Here is a 22,092-nt window from a genome sequence, read left to right on the forward strand (position 1 = left end):
GGAAGATGTTATGAACTAAACTGTATACCCCCAAATTCTTAAGTTGGAGCCCTTCCACCACTACCTCAGAATGTAACTAACTGTATCGGGGGACACTGGCTTTAAAGAGGTAATTAAGTTAAAATGAGGTCATTAGGATAGATCCTAATCCAACCTGACTCGTATTATAAGAAACGGAGGACAGACAGAGGGACACCAGGGACTGGAGGGCACAGAGAAAAGGCCAAGGAGAGAGGCATCAGAAGAAACCAACCCTGCTGACACCCTGATCTTGGATTTCCAGCCTCCAGCACTGTAAGAAAATTAATTTCTGTTGTTGAAGCCTCCCAGATCACAGTATTTTGGTATATAGCAGGCCTAGCAAACTAATACTAAAAGGGTCACATCCACTTTATACTTTAACCACTGCCTACCATGATTCAGAATGATAAGTGAATAAAAAACTCAAAAGGCTCTTTGGTTAATACTTTTAATTACATGATTATAATTATACAATTTCCACTATTCAACATTTCGTATAAAACCAGTTACAATACACAAATGTGACAATATGTATCAAACTATATAGATATGCAAAGTTTACATGCCATTACGAAGCTTTATCTTAAAAATACCTTCAGGAAAATAAACATTCATTCAACTAGTTCTCTCAGCTTTATAAAATATGATTAGAAATATACACTTTAATTAAAAAAAATCAAGACAACGATTGATCCAATACTGATTAATCAGTTACATTTTAAAAGTTTTAATAATCTATACATGAGTGCAGGTTAGATAAAAGTCTGCAAATCATTAATATAAAACTGCAGTAATATAATCAGATGAATACATCTGCTGACAGTTAATTCTACTGGGCAATTAAGGAGGTAATTTCCTACACAGATTAGGCGAACTGTCCAGTCAATTAAACACATCTGTAGTATTTCCACTTAGTGACATGGAGAATACTCAGATTTAGGAGAAAAGGAAGAGCAGCGGCTAGCCCCACAAGGACAGTTTCGGTGGGAAAGAACTATGAAAGAATTAAAATATGTTTTTAAACTTGTTTGTGATGAGCATTGCTTTCCAAAATGCAATAATCACTTTAAAAAACTGTATGAAGAGAAGCAACTCGGCCACTTTCTGACAAACATCAAAGGAACGCAAGGCCCACTGGTCAAGCAAGGGAAGGGCTCCCGGAGCTCTTGGCATGACGCGGCCCAGAACACCCGACGGTCCAAATGGCTCACCCAAGGGGAGACACTTGGGGACTCATGAGAACACTTGGGGACTCCTTCAATCTTGTCGGGGCCCAAGAGGTAGAAGTCACCCCTGTGAGAGGCGGAGGAGGGCAGGGAAGGAAGTGGGTGGGGGACAGGCTCAGAGGATCGAGTTCACAGCAGAAAAATCCTGGAGACTAGAAGAGTGGCGGGCCGCTTAGATGCAGCTACATCTTGACAAGTAAGGCTGCTTGTTTTAGTGAGGCACTGCTCAGGATCCATCCCTCTTCACCGACGGGTTAGAGGGATTTCTAGTTTTTCTGTAGCATCACACAATGGAAGTCTGTCTATATGTCTAGGTACCCAGTTTGGCAGACCACCCTTCTTTTGGACTGTCCCTAACTCTTGATGGTTCGAGTCCCCAGAAAGCTTCAAGGGCACCTAAAAATATTCATTTCTAATTTTAATTCCAATGGAAACTGTCTTGGTGTACTTTCAAAGTTATTTAAGGCTCTGAAGTTAAAGAAATCTCTCCATCTGACATGCCCTGTTTCATATTCCACAGCAGCAAGATCTTCTATAACAAATTAAAAATGAGAATCTGAGAAGATTCTTGGGTATGTTAAAGTTTCAGTTGGGGGCCGGGGGAAGAGTCTACTTTTATTCACAGCAGGAAGAACTTTCCATCGGTCAGATCCAGAGACTTCCTACATTCTAGATGTCCCCAGTACATTTAACACTGTGCTATACAATCCATCTGAAGCACTATCCCAAACTGTGTGTTCCCAGGAATGCTTCTTTAACAAATGACTAGTTTGCTATGACTAATTTCAGTGAGCCTGTCAAGTACAAGGATTTTTAGAAAGAACCACAGTGACAGCAATTCTAGCTGGAAACTTGAGCAGCCACACAAAAAGGCAATTTGTAAAACAAAAAGTACATTGAAGCCCAAGAGACACCAAATGGCTTATTCACTGTGAGGGTGACGGCACATGTACTTGTTCTGACCAGCAAGAAAGGTTCAGACGGAAGTTTGATTTTCACAACTACCGGGATTCTTATGTAGGAGATGATGGCCTTTAAAAGTATAAAGGGAAGAAGGGTTGCCCTGAGAATTCAGTGTTTAATGCCTGGGCACAGCTTGAATATTTAGTATCATCTGCCAGACCAACACAGCAAACAGAAGGTTTCCCCTCCCACTCAAAGCTTAATGAAGAGCTGTCTTCCCTCAGGTAAGTAGGTCTTTGTATTTATGAACTTCCAGGGATAGAAAAACACTGTTTTTCTGAGGTCTAGTCCTCAGAAAGAAGCTGGCATGGCCCTCATGGTGCCCAATGAGGAGCACCTCAAATAAATGCTTGTTTGGCCAAAAACGATGGCATCTTCCATCTCCCCTCAAAACTAGGCAACCTTACAATTTACTCCAAGAGAGTAAATACCAAAATAGATCCACCGTCTTCTAATTACTTTCTGCATTAGCAGACTTTAATCTGTTTATTCTTCTGTTATTCTTCACATATATTTAAAAGACAGCTTTTTAAAAATGGAATTGCCTACTGACCTGATTCATTCATCTTATAACGTGAAGGCATTCTGCCTTTTAATATTGTATCACCTCCCCATCCTCCAAACTAGGACAGGCAAACACTGGTTAGCAATAACTAAACCATTCACTTCTTATGGAGGTAACCAAGATGATTACAAATATTCTTTTTTTTGGGCCCCATTTTTTTTTTTTTTAGCAGCAAATAAATTCTGTTTTGTGATTGTTTCACATTACAGACTCTGCTGTGTTTCTGTGGGGTTGAGGGGAGAAGGCACTCTGCAAAGAGTTATTAGTTGTATTCCCTAACCAAAGGCAACAGTGAGTTTCTTATTTACAAACAACTGAAATCCTGATAACGAATAACTGTCACTGAAACCAAAGGGTGTGTGAATGGCCCTAGGTCATTCACATATCAAAACAAATCCACAATGCTACAGAGAGACCCTAACAAAGTAACTTTTAAAAAAAGTCACCATTATTTGGGATCACTGTTTCCAGGGGAAACACCAACAGTGTGGGGTATTTTCCTGCATGGAAGGAAACATGATTTTAATTTGTATGACTGGGCAACCAAATTGTGGGCAGCCTTGGCATTCTTCAGTCTCGAAATGACAAAGGAATGACTTAACAACAGTCTTCCAACTCTGAAGCCAGTTTCTCCTCCTGAGTCTTCTAAAGCTACTATTAACATTCTCTTGAAAGTTTCAGGTTACCAAAGTACCTCAACATGCAACAGTCTTCAAATGTGGTTTCCACAGATTCTTGTTAATAAAGCACTCTTTGGTGGAAGACAAGCAGCTTGGGTACTTAATAGAGTTAACATTATAACAGTATTACAATACTAAAGCGAAGATGATTAAACCAAATAGTATCAAATTACAGAAAGTACCATTTCAGTAATGCTTGTTTTATCTTTATAAATTTTGACACAGGGTGAACAGCAAATAAATAAGTAAAAAACCTCCATCAGACCCTCAATTCTTCTGAAGGCCAGCAGCTAAAATGATTGCCATCACAGGGACACACGTGCACCACACAGACTAGTCAGCTCTCCTGGTAACAGAGGGCTTTGATATTTACACCTGAGACTAATTTACAACAGCTTTTTTGTTAAAGACATTTCTATAGAAGGAGAGTTGGGCCCTCTTCAAGTCATTCACTTGTACCCAAACTCATGTAGTTATTTAAATTCCAGTGGACATTTTCTTCATTGAATAAACTTCTTAGGTGGAAAGCAGCTAAGGCTTTTGCAATTCTGTTTTGTTTCCAAATAAATTGTGCTAAAGTCCCGTTGTAGTTTTCTGTTCCTAGAGTCTTCCTTCAGTTCTGGTCACAGGTTTTTACTTAACGCAAGACTGTTTTAGTCCTTGAAATGGAGGGACTACAGGGGAAAAAAAAAAGGATTTTACCATGAAGGCTTTTAAGGGCCCCATATGTAGTTATCAAAGACAAGGAAGGCAACATAATAAAAATATTGACATGCTAAAAAGTATACACTTTGTATAATTCTTTAATGACAGACACTTTGGAAAAGACAGTACAATATCAACCATAAAGTAAAGACAAACAGGAGAGAAGAGGCAGAGCAGAAAAAGCTTCAGTTCTGCAAAAAATTAAAAAACAATAAAAAAACAATAAAAAAAGAAGGGAGTGCAAAAGCGGCCGAGCAATGAGAGTACCATAATGCCGTTAAGGGCATTTGTTGCAAAGCATTCCTTTTCCTTCTTTCCCTCTGAGGAATCAGGCTGTGGGAAAAGTGGAAAGAATGAAAAGATAAAGAAGTGTTACTTGATTATTTCCAAAGCCAGAAGTCGGTCACAGAAAAAGCTGGGGCACAGAACGCAGTTTCCAGTTTAGCAGAGCGCAGCAGGCACCCCACACCTGCTCCCACCTTGCTCTGCACTGCTGCACAGCTGCAAGGGGACAGCCGCTGACCCTCTTCTGTTCGTGAATAATTGACCTACATTGATCTTCACCCTACCTCCTTTCTCTCCTTCCCCAACTGATCACTTTAACTTTCAACTAAATAGCAACTTTCAGAGAACAACTGAAGCAAAAGAAAAGAGAGAAACCAATTCCAATCTGGAGGTGACCCTCACTTGGATGATGATAACGGTGCTCTATCAGAGCAGCTCATCCGAATGAAACATTTAGTTTTCCGAGACCCCAGTAGAGAACAGAGTATAAAGGTCCAGGTTAGTTGGTGGAGCCAAGAAGGAAAATATCTGAAATTTCAAAGGGAGATTAATATTTTAAAGGAACAGAGGTAACCAGCATAAAAGAGTATTTAGATACAACATTCTGGGGCTTCTACAGTGATATAGTTTTTAAACATAATGGCAATGACAACGAATTAAAGCCCAGAGGTGATGGAACAGAGACACTGAGACCTGAGACTCTAAGGAACAAGAAGCAGTGACGGGTATGATGATGGCAAACGTCACAAATGAGAAGACTTAAAAAGCCAAAGTCCTAAATGTAGTTACGCCAACTGAAGGGCTTGTGAAGGGACTCATGGTTTCAGAGGCTGAAGAAAGAGCCTGAGCATTTATCTTCCTCCAAACTATGAATAATTAGGTACAAAGCAATGAACATTGGTTTGGTTTGGCAGGTGGAGCAGAAAGTGATGGTTCCCAATGATGCAACTTGGAATAAAAAAGGCACTTATACATGACAGTTTTCTTAGAAAACAAATGAAGTTGTAATTTTTTTAAAAAAGAAACAGAAGACTGCCCCAAAGAAACAGTATAAGCTTACAGAAACATGCACTCAATGGGTGAGCAGTGTAAAGACATGAACCGAATTGAATGCCATCAAATGAGGTGGCTACAGGTTCTCAATCAGAGGCTCGATGATGAAATGTTCGAGACTCATTCTCAGGGAGCTCTTCAGAGTTGATAAAACAACACTGAAAAATGGGCCAATTCTATTTAGCTGGTTCTTCAGTGGATTAATTATTAAAACAGAAACATTAAAATGGGTTTCTAGCTCTAACAGGAAGTGGGAGGTGTAGAAGCCCATTAATTTACTTCTCTGGACTTAAGAAAGGGGATGAGGAAGGTGCTACCCAGACTCCTCTCAGCACCCCATCCTCCACCAGACACTCCAGTGTTTCCGTACCTGAACTGCCACAGCTGTGCCAGAGCAGAGCTTGTCACCCACGATTTAAGCTTATATGTGGCTAATGTTCAGTGGATACATGGGAGAATAATCAGTCACCTGCCATGAGAGAAACATGGTGGCAATTCTTCCCAACAACACTCGTATTTTTTCAGTCTCCAAATAACTGCTCTTTTAACATGTTTGTGGAAAAGTTCTTGAAAGATGTAAAGCCTCTCAGTAAACTGTCAAAAATCAAAAGAGCCAAATCAATGGAAAGTGAATTTTGGTGAGGTCTTCATCCTGGAAAGCCTCAAAGAGTAGGATAGAACATGGAAATGAAAGGTCAAGTTCTATGGCACAACGGAGATGATGATGATGACGTACAAACAACATCAACCTGCAAGAGAGAAGGCCTCACAGATGGGAATAACAGCAGACTGGCAACCCTGGCGCCTTGCAAGTGTTTATGAATGTACATGGAAATGGTGCAAAAATGGTGTACTATTTTGTGTGTGTGCGTGCGCGTGTGTGTGTGTGTACTGCTGTTCAAAGAAAAGATTTCTATTCAATACTTTAAAATTACTTAACAATCTTAGCTCATATTATTTTGTCCTGAATCAGATTATGTACAATTGTGTTAATTCTCTCACTACCCTCCAACCACAAACGAATACTATCCCATAGGACAAAAACTTTAGGCTACAGCTTGGGTGCTGACTCCCGTTATTTCCTAGAAGCAGGGAATGGGACCTGTGCATAACATATTTGCCTTTCTCTGGTGAGCTGTATGTGGTCACAGTTAAGGTGATGCCAATACAGGCCAAAGCCGAGAAAGAGGTAAAGGAGACCTGGCATGCAGGGTATGGTTAAAAGCACTGTGAAACCCAATTAACTCTCGTTGTTTTACTTCTTTGCCCCTCCAAATCTCTGAAAGTCCATTTCAGAATTTAAAAGAAGTTTTTTTGGTTTTCAGCACTATCCCGAATGCCTGAAAACTGCTTTCTTTGGGCCATTTCAATATTTGGTCAAGCTATTCAGTCTGAACTCTACTTTAGAGCCCTCAAAGCAACAAGTCCAGGGACCTCAGGCAGATGCTCACTGCAATCAGGAACCACCTCTGCTGAGAAGCACAAGTTTAGATCACTAGACAAGACCTAGATGGAAAAACTGTCATACGGCCACACCCTAAGAGGAACGTGGTATGACCAGGCAAGTGCAGGCCCGGCTCCAGGACTCTAGCCAACTCCTCTGAAACCTGCAGAGCGCCATCCAGAAAAGCAGAAAGCAGAATTAAATGTGCAAAACACACTCGGCTGTGATAAAAGTCTGAAAAGGATAAGTCCATTCAAAACATGTCTAACTATCATCAACAGCAGGCCCTTTATTTGAATTTTTAATAATTTAATTTACAGAAAAGTGTCAAAGTTAAAAAAACTCGCATTTCCCCTCATTTATTGTAGAAAAGTTAGAAAAAAAGAAAACGATAAAAAAAAGAAAAAAAAAATCCCCAAATGCCCTACCAACCAGAAGAACTGTTAGCGTTATGGCATATTTTTCCTTTATCTTACTTCTCTACATATATATTGGGTTGGCCACAAAGTTCTTTTGGGTTTTTTGGTAAGATGTTACGGAAAAACCCGAACGAACTTTTTGGCCAACCCAACAGAAAGGTCCACATCTATAAATATTTAAGCTTATAAATATTTACATATCTATACACTTTTACACACACACATATATATAAAGTATATTTTACATTTACAAATTAGAGCAATACTTCATAATTTTTATGTGTAGCCCTTTTCACTTATTGCTCTGTGAGCAATTAACCCAGGTCATTAACTTTCCTTTGAAAACATGACTCTCGATTCATTTGGCAGAATTCATCAGTCATTTCCTATTTCTTACTATTATAAATAACATTCTGATATTATGTTATAATGTACCTAAATCTGACTTTCTGTCAGTATTTCTCTAATATTCTTCTCAGTGAATTAGAGTAAAAACAGTATGAATATTTGATACCTTTCTAATGAAAAGTTTTAAACCCTAAAATCATGAGTCAGTGCCCAATTCTCAAATACTTGTATTGAGGCACTGTCACGTTCTCTGGCAAGTAAAAGATTGTAGTAAAACTGTACAAAAGAATTAGCAAAGAAGGAGAATGGCAGAATGGAACAATTCCTTACAAAAGCAAAATACACAGAGCTCTCTAGATTGTCAGTGAGTCCCTCAGGACACAGGCTGCCGTGGGACTGCACCGGAGACTACCTTAGCACTGAAGGTCAACGCAGGCCCAAAGCCTCAAAGATATGAGGGCAGGGAAGTCAAAAGGAAGCAAGGAAAACTGTGACGGACGTTTTAAAGTCTGGTTCAGATTATATCTTCAGGTTGCTGTGGTCTCTATAAGACAACACTGTGCCCCGAGCACGGTACTGACATGCTCAGGACCACATGGGTTGCCAGCTCAAGGCAAAGATACACAAATACAAAAAAAGGTGCCTGCCTGCCTATCCCTGCTGAGATGATAGGAAGTGGGCAATCTGCTCTCCCCTAAAAGGGGATCTGTTTTTGGAATATGTTAAAAATGAAATGTCTCAGTTCATGATAAACATCCAAAAACAATGGTGAGTAATGGATTTGGTCACAGAACATGTCCAATTTTTTGTGAAAGCCTCTATTAATGAAGGAAGTGAAAGATGCTGGGCCAGAAAGTGAAAAAGCTAGCGCCCTTGGGTACATATAGACTGTGGCCAAGAGGACAGTCGCTAGGTAAAGAAGGATCCCAAACTCACGAGAGTTCTCATTTTTCCACCACCACACTTATTTACAAGTAATTCTCCAACGATTATGATGGGTCTGATATACAGACAGAAAGATTTCCTCCAAGTCCTGACAGAGAGCTTTGGAAGTTCTTAATTTAAGAACTTAGAAGTACAGCATTCTCAACTTTCCCATATTATGACCCAGAGACCACATTTCCAGTGTTGAGAATCACCTCTGTAAACAAAACAAAACAAAACCCCAAATTAAAATGGTCCAGATTTTCTTAGATGATGAACAAGTGAAACATTTTTGATTAATTTCCTACCACAGGGACTCTTTCTCCTGTCTTCATTTCTATCTCCAGAAGATTAAACTGGAAAACCAATGCTTAGAACATTTCAGAAGAGTAGGATTCTTTTCTCACCTTTTAAAACTGCTTTTTCTTGAAGCAGATCTGGTGGTTCTTTTAGTAATGCCTGCACTGCCAGAAATGTTAGGTTCAGATGTTTTACAGCTCTGAACACTGGACTGAAGAATTACTCTGAAAACAGTTGGAAAAAGATAACATTATATTCACTGAAGCGATCTGCAAATACTTGACAGAGGAAGGCATTTTTGCACTTTAGTGCAAATTATTTTCTTGAGAACGGACAGGATTTTCCATAAGCACATTTGCCAAAAAAAAAAATCTGAAACACACTTTTACATCAAAGGTCTTTTGAAATAAAGCATCTCATTTTCCTATGAAGGTTTACACAAAGATAACCAAAGAACTTTGCTTTTGGAAAATGAAATGACCTGGCATGTCAAGCAATTCCCACACCAAAGAAATCAATCAGTAAGACAAATTTTTGTGCCCCAAAGTAAAAATAAATTCTCAGAATTCTAGTCATTAAAACAAGAAATCATTTAAAAACCCCAAATTCTAAAGAATGCAAATATATATACAGTATTCACTCTTCAGAGCTGGAAGTACAAGCAATTGACATCAAATCAACAGTAATTTTTTATAACATTTCAAATTTTAAAATTATGTTCAAACAGAATTTTTTGGGCTGGCTTACAACCACTTACAAAGTCACCCAGTACCATTAAAGTGAAGCTGTTTAAATTTTGTGAAACTTGATTTAATTAAACTCCAGACATCTCAAGGAACTGAGACCTATGGGAGTAGACTGCCCAGGAGGCAAATTCATGAATCAGAAAGAACATCCTCAGATAAAGCCCACACAGAATACCTGTTCATAAGTAGAGGGTGTTTTAAAATTCCTCACTGAATTGTCAGAGGGACAACAGCAGAAAACACCAAAAACTTTTACAAGCAATTCTTTTCTTCAAGAGATAATGACTAAAACACTGAACTGCACACATACACATTTACATATACTCAACTTTTATTTATCTGTGAGAGAAAATACTTTAAAAAGCTTTCTCCTCTCATATCCAAACATAAAGGTGAGATAGCCAACAACAACTTATGAGAACCCAGCTCATGCATAAAAAGAAACCATTACAACGAACTAGCAGCCAGTCCTACCTCCTATGCCTGTGTTAACACCACATTAGTTAATAACCAAAGCCAGGTCCTTAAAATGTAGTAAATTCTTATAATCTTAATATTACTCAAACCATAGGATATTCAACATTTAGTAAAATACTAACTTCTCATCATTAAAAAAACAATGGGTTGTACTGCACCAGAGCAGAAGTCTGGAGGTCAGTGGTTTTCGAGCCATTTGTGGGAGAGGAGTAGAAGGCTGAGGGAGTGGAACTCCTAGCCTAGCTGTTTCTCTTTATCCAAGAAACATTTCTGAAAGCCTTATGAATCAGGCCTTCAATCTCACTCAGGGAAACTGATCCTGGGTAAATGAGCCAATGCTTGATTCAGGATTTCTGATAAAGTTTTATCATCCTAAATGTTGACTGTTTTCACAAAATAGAAAATGTATATGCAGACATACTTATATTATCGAGGAGGGTACCAACTGCCCTGGCATATAAATTCTATCCTTGAAAACAAGGATTTATTTTAAAATTCTTTCTGATTGCATAAAGTGAAGAGGAAATATTTAGTTGTCTTTGTTAAGAATGTGAATCTAGAGTTTTTCATTAAAAAACAAAACAAAACGGAAACAAACTGCAATGCTTCCATTGCTATTTCTAAGGCCCAGGCCCAGGGCTTGGTGCTGCCACTACCGTCTCGAGACCTCTCACCCACTCAGTGAGGTTCATGAGTTTTATCTCCATTTTTTACAAATGGAGAAAATGAGACTCCTGTTGGCTTTTTTTTTGAAATACAACAACTACTTTTCAAATAATTTGAGGCCACTTATGGTCAAAAGTATCAACTATAGGGCTTCCCTGGTGGCGCAGTGGTTGAGAGTCTGCCTGCTGATGCAGGGGACGTGGGTTGGTGCGCCGGTCTGGGAAGATCCCACATGCTGCGGAGTGCCTGGGCCCGTGAGCCATGGCCGCTGAGCCTGTGCGTCCAGAGCCTGTGCTCCGCAACAGGAGAGGCCACAGCAGTGAGAGGCCCGCGTACCGCAAAAAAAAAAGTATCAATTATCACACTGTAAAATCATTAATATGAGGAAAAAAACAAGAGCCAAAACATTGCCTGCTTAGGAAATTTACCTCCTGATTTCTTAAGTTAGCTATTATGTTTAAATACTATTCAAAAAAAGAAATTACTGCTAAATCATATTTTAGGCCGATAAGAAACATCTTTTTAAAAGTACTTATTTCTCTATAAAATTAGTATAAACAATTCATGTGAAGTAATATACTATTAATAGCTAATAATTTATGTGCAATTTTGAAAATGAGAGCATGCTAGAAATTTGGAATGCATTAATTTCATCAGTAATGATTCAGGTCACCAGTTATTTACATTAAAAACAAAGCAGTTATTACATCTGTAGGTTATGCATCAATAAACTGGGAAGGAAACACAGCAACTACACTTAGATATTACCTGAGATATCCTACAAGTTAACACCCTAAGGTGGGTGAAGCCAGTAAACGTGTGAAGTATTCACTCTACCACAGGGATGTGGGAACTCACTACCCCCCACCTTGCACACTAGGCCAATCACATGGCTCTGCAGGACAACATTCAGCAAATGTCATTTCTCCTTTCCATCCTTTCCTGATAGAACCCTCAGTCCTACCTTCTATCTCTTGCCCATACTAGAGTTCGTTTTCTTCTCTGCAGTATCTTTTGAGGCCCAGTATTTTCCGATTTTGGACACAAAGATATCTGCAACTTGAGGCAAAGCAAAAAATTGAAAAGCCAGGTCTCTCACCTATCAAGTCACAAAGTACTTTGAAAATAAATGTTCATGCCAAGAAGAGAATCCATCAGCGCAGCCATGCACTATTTACACTGGTTGTCCACCACTGATACAAAAAGAGCCTGCAAAATGATGGGCCTGAGGCCCTGCAAGCTGCAGAGATGCCTTTCCCACTGTCTAAAAGGTCTGAAGCAGCATGTGAAGTGCTGTTATAGGGAAGCTCTCCAGGCATGCCAGGAAACAACCTATCAGGCGATGCTACATCATCAGCCAATACAGGTGAATGTCAACAACAGTGCCCATGAGTAGTCACCTCAAAGGATAATTATAAGGATTATATCTGTTCACATTATTGTTACTGTTGAAAGCTTTTGTTTCTGTAAATTCCAAATTAATCAGGGCAGGCTAAAGTGAATACTCTGCTTTGGGCTAGAAATACAATGGCAAATGTCAGTAATAACAAAAAACGTTATGTCTTTATGTCTTTAATAGACATTATGTCTTTATGTCTTTAATAGACGTTATGTCTTTAATAGAATATTAAAAAGAAAAGAGCCTGATAGAGACCATTTTTTAAACTTACCCTGCAAAAAACAGTACAATCATGAAGCGCCTAAACATTATTAGCAATGACTCCACCTGTTTGAAATTGCCACTTGGAATAGTTTGAGAATAAATCTATACAGTGTGTGATGGCCCTGAGTCCAAATGTGTGAAATCTAGGCTCAGTAAGAGAAAGAACAAAACACCTGAAGGGATAATCCGTATCAGAAACATAGTATATGTGCCTATGTAATAAGCTTGTATTAATAAGATTTTTTAAAAATGGCATTATAGGTTCATGTTAAGCAGCTTTTCCTTAATTTTGAAAAGAATGGCATCTGCGAGTTTTTTAAATCTTTTCTAGCCATTTGAAAACATTCAATGAACCACAACGTACTAGAGTTGGTTGCAATGGAATTTTACTTTGGAGGAGATCCTAGAAGGCACTTTCGTATTCCTTTATAACCCCCAAGTCCAAGTCGGAACAAGACGAGAAATTCTTTAAATTTGAGCTAAAGAAAAAGTTTCAGAGAAAAAAAGAATGCAGCCTAGACATAAGAGGGTAATGGTGAACCACAGTCTCACAGGATACACCCTCCTTTCTGTGCTCTTGGTGTTAACATGATGTTCCCGGGAAAGCTTCTTGCCACATTCTTCTGCAGAAAAGGAGTCTCTTCACTGTGAAGGTATTCATTTAGTGATGAAAGATATCAAGAGAATACAAATTCTGCCTCTATTAACCTAATAAAAGCATTCTGGTTACTTTTGGGAAAGGAGGAAAGTGGGAAGGAAAAAGGAGCACAGTGACTGTCATGTGGAAACACAAACATAAACAAAGGACTCCAGTTTTCTCTGCTTTCCTATTTTCATTCAACACCAAGTGTTGAAAACTATACTTGACTGTATTCCCTAAAGGGGAGGAAGTGAAACGAGGTAGAGGAGAAAATTCTGCATACTCAAGACAGAATATTTATTAGGGAAGCAGGTGCCTGCTGAGAGAGCACCGTGTACAATGGCAAAATCAGAGGTGAAAAAGGATGCAATGCTCACTAGACCTCATGGCTACAAAATAAAGTCTTTACTAATGGCAGAAAACCAGCGGGAAATTTCTTTTTGCTAGATTGGAAAGGATATATTAACAATATTTACTCTAGAAAACCAGAGGAAAGTTGTACAGACAACTGACTGAAAGAAAACCACCCCAATTACCCCAAACTAACTATACATTTTTGATAAGAAAAAGAAACTACGTCACTGTAATCATAAATCACTATTTCAAAAAATCTGTTAAGAGTAAGCACATCTTAAACAAAGCATGTTACTTTTAATATCCCTGGTATGAAAGTAACAGAGAAGACTTCCTTCCCTGCCACCAACCCATGAAGTGCAAAGATTCAGAACAAGAACCTTTGAAAAAAGGCAAATCAACAAAGCTAGAAGAGCTGATAGTGAGAAAAACATGCATCATGAGAAACACACTGGACACCAGAGGTGAGCGCTAGTAGAGAAGTGGAATGGGACACTTACACAGCAGCTATCTGTCAAGGGTCCTGATGGCTACTGTGTTCTTAAACCATCGAGACAGAATAGCAGGATGGGGAGAATGTAGTCACAAACAATCCACCAGATGACAACACTACACAGTGCAGAGGTCAGCACAGCTAGGGAACGTCTGGAAAGGGGCGAAGGGGAAAAAACAGATGTTCAAATTGGGAAGCCAAAATAAATAAAATAATAAATAAATAAGGCCACGTGTGAATTTTAGACACCTGCGATGCAAAGGAGCAGGAAACAGGGATCACATTTTGCCATTTTACGTTGGAAAAAAATGCTGTCTTCAGTTTTAAACCGATTTGATATTTGGTAAAGAAAGATTAGACCCAATCTCTAGTTGGATAACTACCCCATGTTAATTGAATTGTATGATACTGAAATTAGAGTCATAGCTATGCGATTGAAATTCTTCAAAAAGCATAATATGCACACAGAAAACCAAATCACAGAGAAAAAGGAGGCAAAACCAACCAGACAAACAAAAAAAGCCCTGAACTGACACAGGCATGTGTCTGCTTTATAGATTTTCATTTGTTCCTCTAGTAAAGCTCCTGGCGTGAGAATTATTTTTCAATGATGAAACACACCCACCTACACTGTACTGTTAAAGGTGGTTTTAAGGGATTTTCAAGGCTAACTATATCTGTATTTTTACCTGTTCCCATAGGATGTGCTTCCACTCCTCATGCGTCATTTCCTTTGTCCCTAATAAACCTAGCAGAAATCATCAGCACAATGCAGAAAAATAGGCAGCATGGATGAAGTTACAAAATCTACCCAATCTGTTTTGGCACGGACAATAATATACTTGCCGCCATGTCCTGAAGATCACTTCAAGATCATGGTGCTACATAATTTCCTGTCTTCATGGTAGTCAGGATCAGACAAGCTCTCTGACAAAATTACTAATTTTACTGGGCTTCCCTGGTGGTGCAGTGGTTGGGAGTCTGCCTGCCGATGCAGGGGACACGGGTTTGTGCCCCGGGCTGGGAAGATCCCACATGCCACGGAGCGGCTGGGCCCGTGAGCCACGGCCGCTGAGCCTGCGCGTCCGGAGCCTGTGCTCCGCAACGGGAGAGGCCACAACAGTGAGAGGCCCGTGTACCTCAAAACAAACAAACAAACAAACTAATTTTACAATTTCTAACACTTAATTCTCCCCAAATACTGACTGTAAAACAGACATCAATGACTGGATTACTTTATGTACTATAACTTTCTTTTAAGAATCACCAGTACTCATATATTTTTCATTAACTTTCCCTCTTAACATTTTCATTTGGCTAAGTACCAACAGTGAAGCAAAATAACATGTCCACGCTGACAGATGGGTCAAAATCAGGAGGCAGGAATTGAATTTAGATTTTTCAGCCCAAGCTGCTGCTGCAAACTCTCTCTCAGGGGGACTTTTAAATATTTCTAAAATAACAACAAACACTTGGGAAGGAAAGGAAATCTCCAGTTGACCTCCTCATCTAGGGCCAAAAGAGCTACAAATAAGAGCAAAAATGAGAAGACTGTAACAGCAAAGAGGGTCTGAAAAAGCAGGAAGGGATAAGGAAGAAGGAAGGAAAATCTGCTGTGACTAATCTTAAATCTCTCAGGGTGTTTACGCATAATTGTGTGTATGGGAAGAGGGTGGTTTGGGGACTATTCTATTGTTTGGGGGATTACAATTACAATTAAAGGGAATCTGGAGCTAGCTTTTTTTTTTTTTTTTTAACTTTTACCAAGTAAAAGGTTGTTTTAGGGAATTCCCTGGCAATCCCAGTGGTTAGGAATATGCTTTCACTGCTGAGGACACAGGTTCGACCCCTGATAGGGGAACTAAGATCCCACAAGCCGCAAGGCGTGGCCAAAAAAAAAAAAAAAGAAAGATTGTTTTAACACATACCAAGAATGCCAAGAGTGCTTCAGAGCAAAGGGCCAGTGTTCTTTACTCCTTTTAGGGTAAGGTGGGGTGTAAATAGATAACTAAGCAAATGGATAGCACAGAGGCTGGTCTTTCCTCCACTGGTCTTTGCTAGTTACTATCTTTCAGCCATCCATCAACTACCATCCCAGGGAACCTCACATACCAAGATAAATGTCATAGCATCTAGTGTCATCTTCTGGTTTCCAGCAATATTTCTAATTTTAGTCTACATTTATTGTTTTCTTTCATGTTTCCACAAATCCATGAGCTATGGAAGAGACTTTTATAGTCTCATTTTCCTGGAAAGGAGCATCAAATGATTTGAACTCTTATAAAACATATTCACAAGATAGCAGACTCAGAGTAACTAAAGAAAACTTCCTATAAGCCCTATCGAACTCCAGAAGCTTTGACTAAGCAGAATTCCCATCCCTGACTCCCAGCTTGACTTCTGAACAGAAGGCAACAAGCTATTGAGAAATAAACTGATGCTGAAGATTCTTAAAAACAGAACAAAAAACCTGCACATGACTAAAAGCAGCCCACAAAATCATCCATCTTCTAGGGCTTGTGATTCCAAGTGTGGTCCCTGGACCAGTAGCATCTTTTAACACCTGGAAGCTTGCCAGAAATGCAGAATCAGATGGTACCCCAGACCCACTGATCATTATCTGCATTTTAACAAGCTTCCCAGGAGACTCAAATGCACACTGAAGTTTGAGAAGCACTGCTCTAGGGCACTAGCTATTTCCTCCTGTCTAAAATTGGCTTCAGAATGATTATTTGGAGGGACTATAATATTTCTAAATAAAAAGAACCATTAAGGGCTTCCCTGGTGGTGCAGTGGTTAAGAATCCGCTTGCCAATGCAGGGGACACGGGTTTGAGCCCTGCTCCAGGAAGATCCCACATGCCGTGGAGCAACTATGCCCGTGCACCACAACTACTGAGCCCGTGTGCCACAACTACTGAAGCCCGTGCGCCTAGAGCCCGTGCACCGCAATGAAGAGTAGCCCCCGCTTGCCGCAACTAGAGAAAGCCTGCGCGCAACAATGATGACCCAACAAGGCCAAAGATAAAATAAATTAAAAATAAACAAATTAAAAAAATAGTAACTTAAAAAAAAAACATTAAGACCTTAAATGAAGATTTACAATGAAATTAAAAACAAAATGGCATTTGGAATTAAATAAATTATTTAAAGCATTCTAGTTGACTGAATGCACAACTAAACAGCAAAGAGAATGCTTAATTAATGCCTATATCAATACTGATATCTTTCATTCACATGGCATTTTATTTTGGAAAACTCATTCCTTTACTTTGGGTCTTTTAAGAATCTCCCAAGGCAGTGGCCCATGATGACACATCCCTTCAGTGTAATTCTACTTTGGATTTTAAGATTATGAGAAGATACCAGTGAAGAACTACTTTTAATTAAAAAGGCCTGTTCCTCTCTGCCATAACCATTTACTATGTCATAGTTCCTTGCCATATTACAAGATGCTTACTGAATACTAAGATGACCTATCTCTATCACCAAAAAAGGGGGGCGGTGCGAAATTTGACACCGACCCCACAATGAAAGGTACTAGAAGGAAGGAATCCATTGGTATAGGTGGGAGCATCTACTAAAGAATACCCTAGAGGGCTTCCCTGGTGGCGCAGTGGTTGAGAGTCTGCCTGGCGATGCAGGGGACACGGGTTCATGCCCCGGTCCAGGAAGATCCCACATGCCGCAGAGCGGCTGGGTCCGTGAGCCATGGCTGCTGAGCCTGCGCGTCCGGAGCCTGTGCTCCGCAATGGGAGAGGCCACAACAGTGAGAGGCCCACGGACCGCCAAAAAAAAAAAAAGAATACCCTAGAGGGCTTCCCTGGTGGCGCAGTGGTTGAGAGTCTGCCTGGCGATGCAGGGGACACGGGTTCATGCCCCGGTCCAGGAAGATCCCACATGCCGCAGAGCGGCTGGGTCCGTGAGCCATGGCTGCTGAGCCTGCGCGTCCGGAGCCTGTGCTCCGCAATGGGAGAGGCCACAACAGTGAGAGGCCCACGGACCGCCAAAAAAAAAAAAAGAATACCCTAGAGGGCTTCCCTGGTGGCGCAGTGGTTGAGAGTCTGCCTGGCGATGCAGGGGACACGGGTTCATGCCCCGGTCCAGGAAGATCCCACATGCCGCAGAGCGGCTGGGTCCGTGAGCCATGGCTGCTGAGCCTGCGCGTCCGGAGCCTGTGCTCCGCAATGGGAGAGGCCACAACAGTGAGAGGCCCACGGACCGCCAAAAAAAAAAAAAGAATACCCTAGAGGGCTTCCCTGGTGGCGCAGTGGTTGAGAGTCTGCCTGGCGATGCAGGGGACACGGGTTCATGCCCCGGTCCAGGAAGATCCCACATGCCGCAGAGCGGCTGGGTCCGTGAGCCATGGCTGCTGAGCCTGCGCGTCCGGAGCCTGTGCTCCGCAATGGGAGAGGCCACAACAGTGAGAGGCCCACGGACCGCCAAAAAAAAAAAAAGAATACCCTAGAGGGCTTCCCTGGTGGCGCAGTGGTTGAGAGTCTGCCTGGCGATGCAGGGGACACGGGTTCATGCCCCGGTCCAGGAAGATCCCACATGCCGCAGAGCGGCTGGGTCCGTGAGCCATGGCTGCTGAGCCTGCGCGTCCGGAGCCTGTGCTCCGCAATGGGAGAGGCCACAACAGTGAGAGGCCCACGGACCGCCAAAAAAAAAAAAAGAATACCCTAGAGGGCTTCCCTGGTGGCGCAGTGGTTGAGAGTCTGCCTGGCGATGCAGGGGACACGGGTTCATGCCCCGGTCCAGGAAGATCCCACATGCCGCAGAGCGGCTGGGTCCGTGAGCCATGGCTGCTGAGCCTGCGCGTCCGGAGCCTGTGCTCCGCAATGGGAGAGGCCACAACAGTGAGAGGCCCACGGACCGCCAAAAAAAAAAAAAAAAAAAAAAAAAAAGAATACCCTAGAAAAAAAGTACAATGGTCAAGTTTTTGATTCTACATATCTTTCTAACAATCCTGTACGTTCCATGAGATTGAATCCGAACTAACACTTACAGAAGCAAGTATAAGTGGACACACACACAACCCAATAACTATAAAACTTCCTATCTCCACACTAAACCTTCTTCTATAACTTGAAAAATTCCTCCAATGAAAAATTAATACAAAAATATACTTTAATCAATTCATTGTTGACTTAAAATAATATAATGACATTAAGCCACTATGTCACCACTAATTAAAGTTTACCATATCAAAAGAAATTATGTGTAATACGGTAGTAAATTTAAAGAAATTCACAATTTTAATAACTCTGGACAAATCTACAGTTATTCTACAGTTTATATCTGCTGTCACTCTCTTGAGGATGTAACATGTTTACGAGAAATGGAATACTGTGTGTCATACCAGTAAACAAAGGGTGTCACAGTCATCAGTGATTACATCCACAAGCCAACAATGAGCTGGCGAGCCCTGAGGGAACTCAGGAAGGAAAGAACACCTGCCATCTAGCAGCCATCAGACTGCAGCCACTCCCACTCCCCATGGTGAGCCCTGAGGAAACTCAGCAAGGATACTGGCCCCAGAGAGCTGAGGTGCATATCAAAGGAAGGATTTCAGTGAGCCCAGACTCTTGCATCTTCCCATACATAGAAAAGTGCTAAATTCCTTAACTTGGGATATCTGTTTTCTCTTATTAACAGTAATCTTTTGACATTCAGACTACCTTTGCTGCAAAACTCCTATATATCCTGGCTCCCTCCTCGCTTCCTTGGAGCAGTTCTCTCAGGGTAACTAGAGATGCTGCCTCCCGGGCTTCTTCAAGTCCTAAAAATTTCTGCCAAATGAAACATAACTCTCAACTTTTAGGCTGTGAATATTTTTTGAGTCGACAGTTATCCGTGGAGAAAAATCACTCGGAATAGTGCTTTCCTATCTATACGAGCTAGCGAGGTTGCAACACAAGACAGAGATAAACAAAGGATAGCTAAGAGCTTCTTACGCAACACCCTTAGATTTTAAATAAAGTAGATATTCATTTCAAAGTGGCATAATGGGCATGCAACCATGGAGAAAATGTACAGGAAAAAATGTTCATGGAGGACCTTATACACAAATTAAATAACTACAACCACACGAAGGAAATCAGACTCACGTGAGGGGAATAGCGTTTGTTTTTGATTGTCTTCTGCTTTTCAGGGCCCGAAGTCTATCACCTTGTGTCACTGCATTGATTTCGTCATCATCACTGTACTGTGTAAGTAGAAAAACACTGAGCTAATGATTTAAGCTGTACTTGTTAATGCATAGAAGCATAGCAGCTACATTTACCCATATAGATCATACACAGACACACAAACTTCAACATTCTGATGAACTCTAAAATATTTTGCTGCTTTCAAAATAAAGGTACAGGACACAATTCAAGACAACCAAAAGTTGACTTTCATAGACAAAGAACCCAACAGCACTCTTGTTATAAAACATTTTGACAGTAAAGAGGCATAATGGGTTTTCAGTATTGAAAACACTCTCTTTTAAATTCCACAATCTACTTACCACCACTTAATATAGTACTGCTACCCGCTAAACGAGAACAACTGGTTCCCTAAATCAGCTACCATGAAATAGGAAAAAAATGGGGGAAAGGGGTGTCACGAGGTCCATCTAAAGAGTGTACTCCACATACCTCTTTTTATCACCAGTGCCTTGTGAGTAAACAAAAAATAAACTTTAGTTTTGTGGACACATAACCTTGTTTTAACTATTTTGACTAAAAAGTTTCTAGAGAGGGCAATAAGTACAAAAAATGTGTGATGATAATCCCTCAAAATGTGCTTTATTATTTTTATCTACAATTTTCTCCATGCCCTAAAAAGTTCTCAGCAGCACTTAAAGCAATGACAACAGTGTGATGGGGGTGGTTCGATTACCAGTTCATGTTCTTGCTTGTCTTCATTCTCGACCCCATTGATTGAAATGTCATCAACAGCCAAGAGGAGTTTTGAGACAGCTGCTCTGTGTTTTCCATTCTCCTGACCCTTTAACTTTTGACGAAAATAGTCACCTTCCATCCAGAGGCTTGCCTGTTTCCTACAGTATTTAAGTAACAATATCAAAATACAGCCTTCCAGAAAGATACATACAAACAACTTTCTCCTACTAGACTATCTGCTGTTACTGGAGCCTAAGGAAAATTCTACTTCCCATCACTTTCCAGACCCATGCGTTCCTGAGAAATTACAAAAGCTCTCCATCCACTTACATCATCAAAAATTGTTGCTGAGGTCCAATCACTGAGCCAGGTCTGCAGATCCTGACCCAAGCAATGGCCTCGGTTGCTGTCATCCTGTAATGCTTCATGATGTAGCAGGCTATCAAAGTGCCTGTTCGTCCAAGGCCAGCTAGGAAAAGAAACAAACCAATGAGACCTGGTGTCATGTGCTCCGGAATTTTGTTGGGCAGATAGAATTTTTTAAAAAGGCTTCCCATGATTCTGCTCCCCTCAACAGTGGTTCTCATGTTTTGATGCACAGTACAATCAACTGGAGAGTTTTTTTGTTTGTTATTATTATTTATTTATTTTGGGCTGCACTGGGTCTTTGTTACTGTGTGCGGGCTTTCTCTAGTTGTGGTGAGTGGGGGCTACTCTTTGTTGCAGTGCAAGGGCTTCTCACTGCGGTGGCTTCACTTGTTGCAGAGCACAGGCTCTAGGCGCCAGGGCCTCAGGAGTTGTGGCTCGCGGGCTCTGGAGCACAGGCTCAGTAGTTGTGGCACACAGGCTTAGTTGCTCCGCAGCATGTGGGATCTTCCTGGACGAGGGCCTGAACCCGTGTCCCCTGCATTGGCAGGCGGATTCTTAACCACTGTGCCACCAGGGAAGCCCAACTGGAGAGTTTTAATTGGTATGTGAGGCAGCCTGGACACAGAGATTCCTAAAATCCCTCACATGATTCTACGTTTAGCCAAGATTGAAAATCACTTTCTAAGCAATGATTCTCAGTAAGGGCAGTGTTTTATACTCTGGGTTTTCAGTTAATGGAACCACCATCTTTCCAAAAATACAGGCTTAAAATCTTGTACTTTCTCCCTCATCCAACTGTTTTTTCTACTCAACTTTTATACCTATTTGCACGTGGACCTTTTTTTCCCACTCTATTCCTGCT

General features: G+C 40.8%; 1 protein-coding gene across 2 annotated transcripts in view; it reads right to left on the reverse strand.

Moving 5' to 3' along the window:
- Positions 1 to 2,942: 2,942 nt before the first annotated feature.
- CDC14B (cell division cycle 14B) overlaps positions 2,943 to 22,092 on the reverse strand; it is a 54,345-nt gene continuing 35,195 nt past the window's right edge. The window contains exons 10-14 of one of the 2 annotated variants that reach the window (XM_007448297.1): positions 21,192 to 21,330; positions 20,860 to 21,019; positions 20,082 to 20,179; positions 9,041 to 9,157; positions 2,943 to 4,129 (exon numbers count right to left, since the gene is read on the reverse strand). In XM_007448297.1, the coding sequence (XP_007448359.1) occupies positions 4,093 to 4,129; positions 9,041 to 9,157; positions 20,082 to 20,179; positions 20,860 to 21,019; positions 21,192 to 21,330 (551 nt within the window). In that variant the 3' untranslated portion in view covers positions 2,943 to 4,092. Of the gene's footprint in view, positions 4,130 to 4,345; positions 4,494 to 9,040; positions 9,158 to 20,081; positions 20,180 to 20,859; positions 21,020 to 21,191; positions 21,331 to 22,092 lie in introns of those variants that run through there. The other variant, XM_007448296.1, reaches the window with a different exon arrangement.

The sequence above is a fragment of the Lipotes vexillifer genome, unplaced genomic scaffold, assembly GCF_000442215.2.
Source record: "Lipotes vexillifer unplaced genomic scaffold, Lipotes_vexillifer_v1.1 scaffold252, whole genome shotgun sequence".
Classification (NCBI taxonomy): Eukaryota; Metazoa; Chordata; class Mammalia; order Artiodactyla; family Lipotidae; genus Lipotes; species Lipotes vexillifer.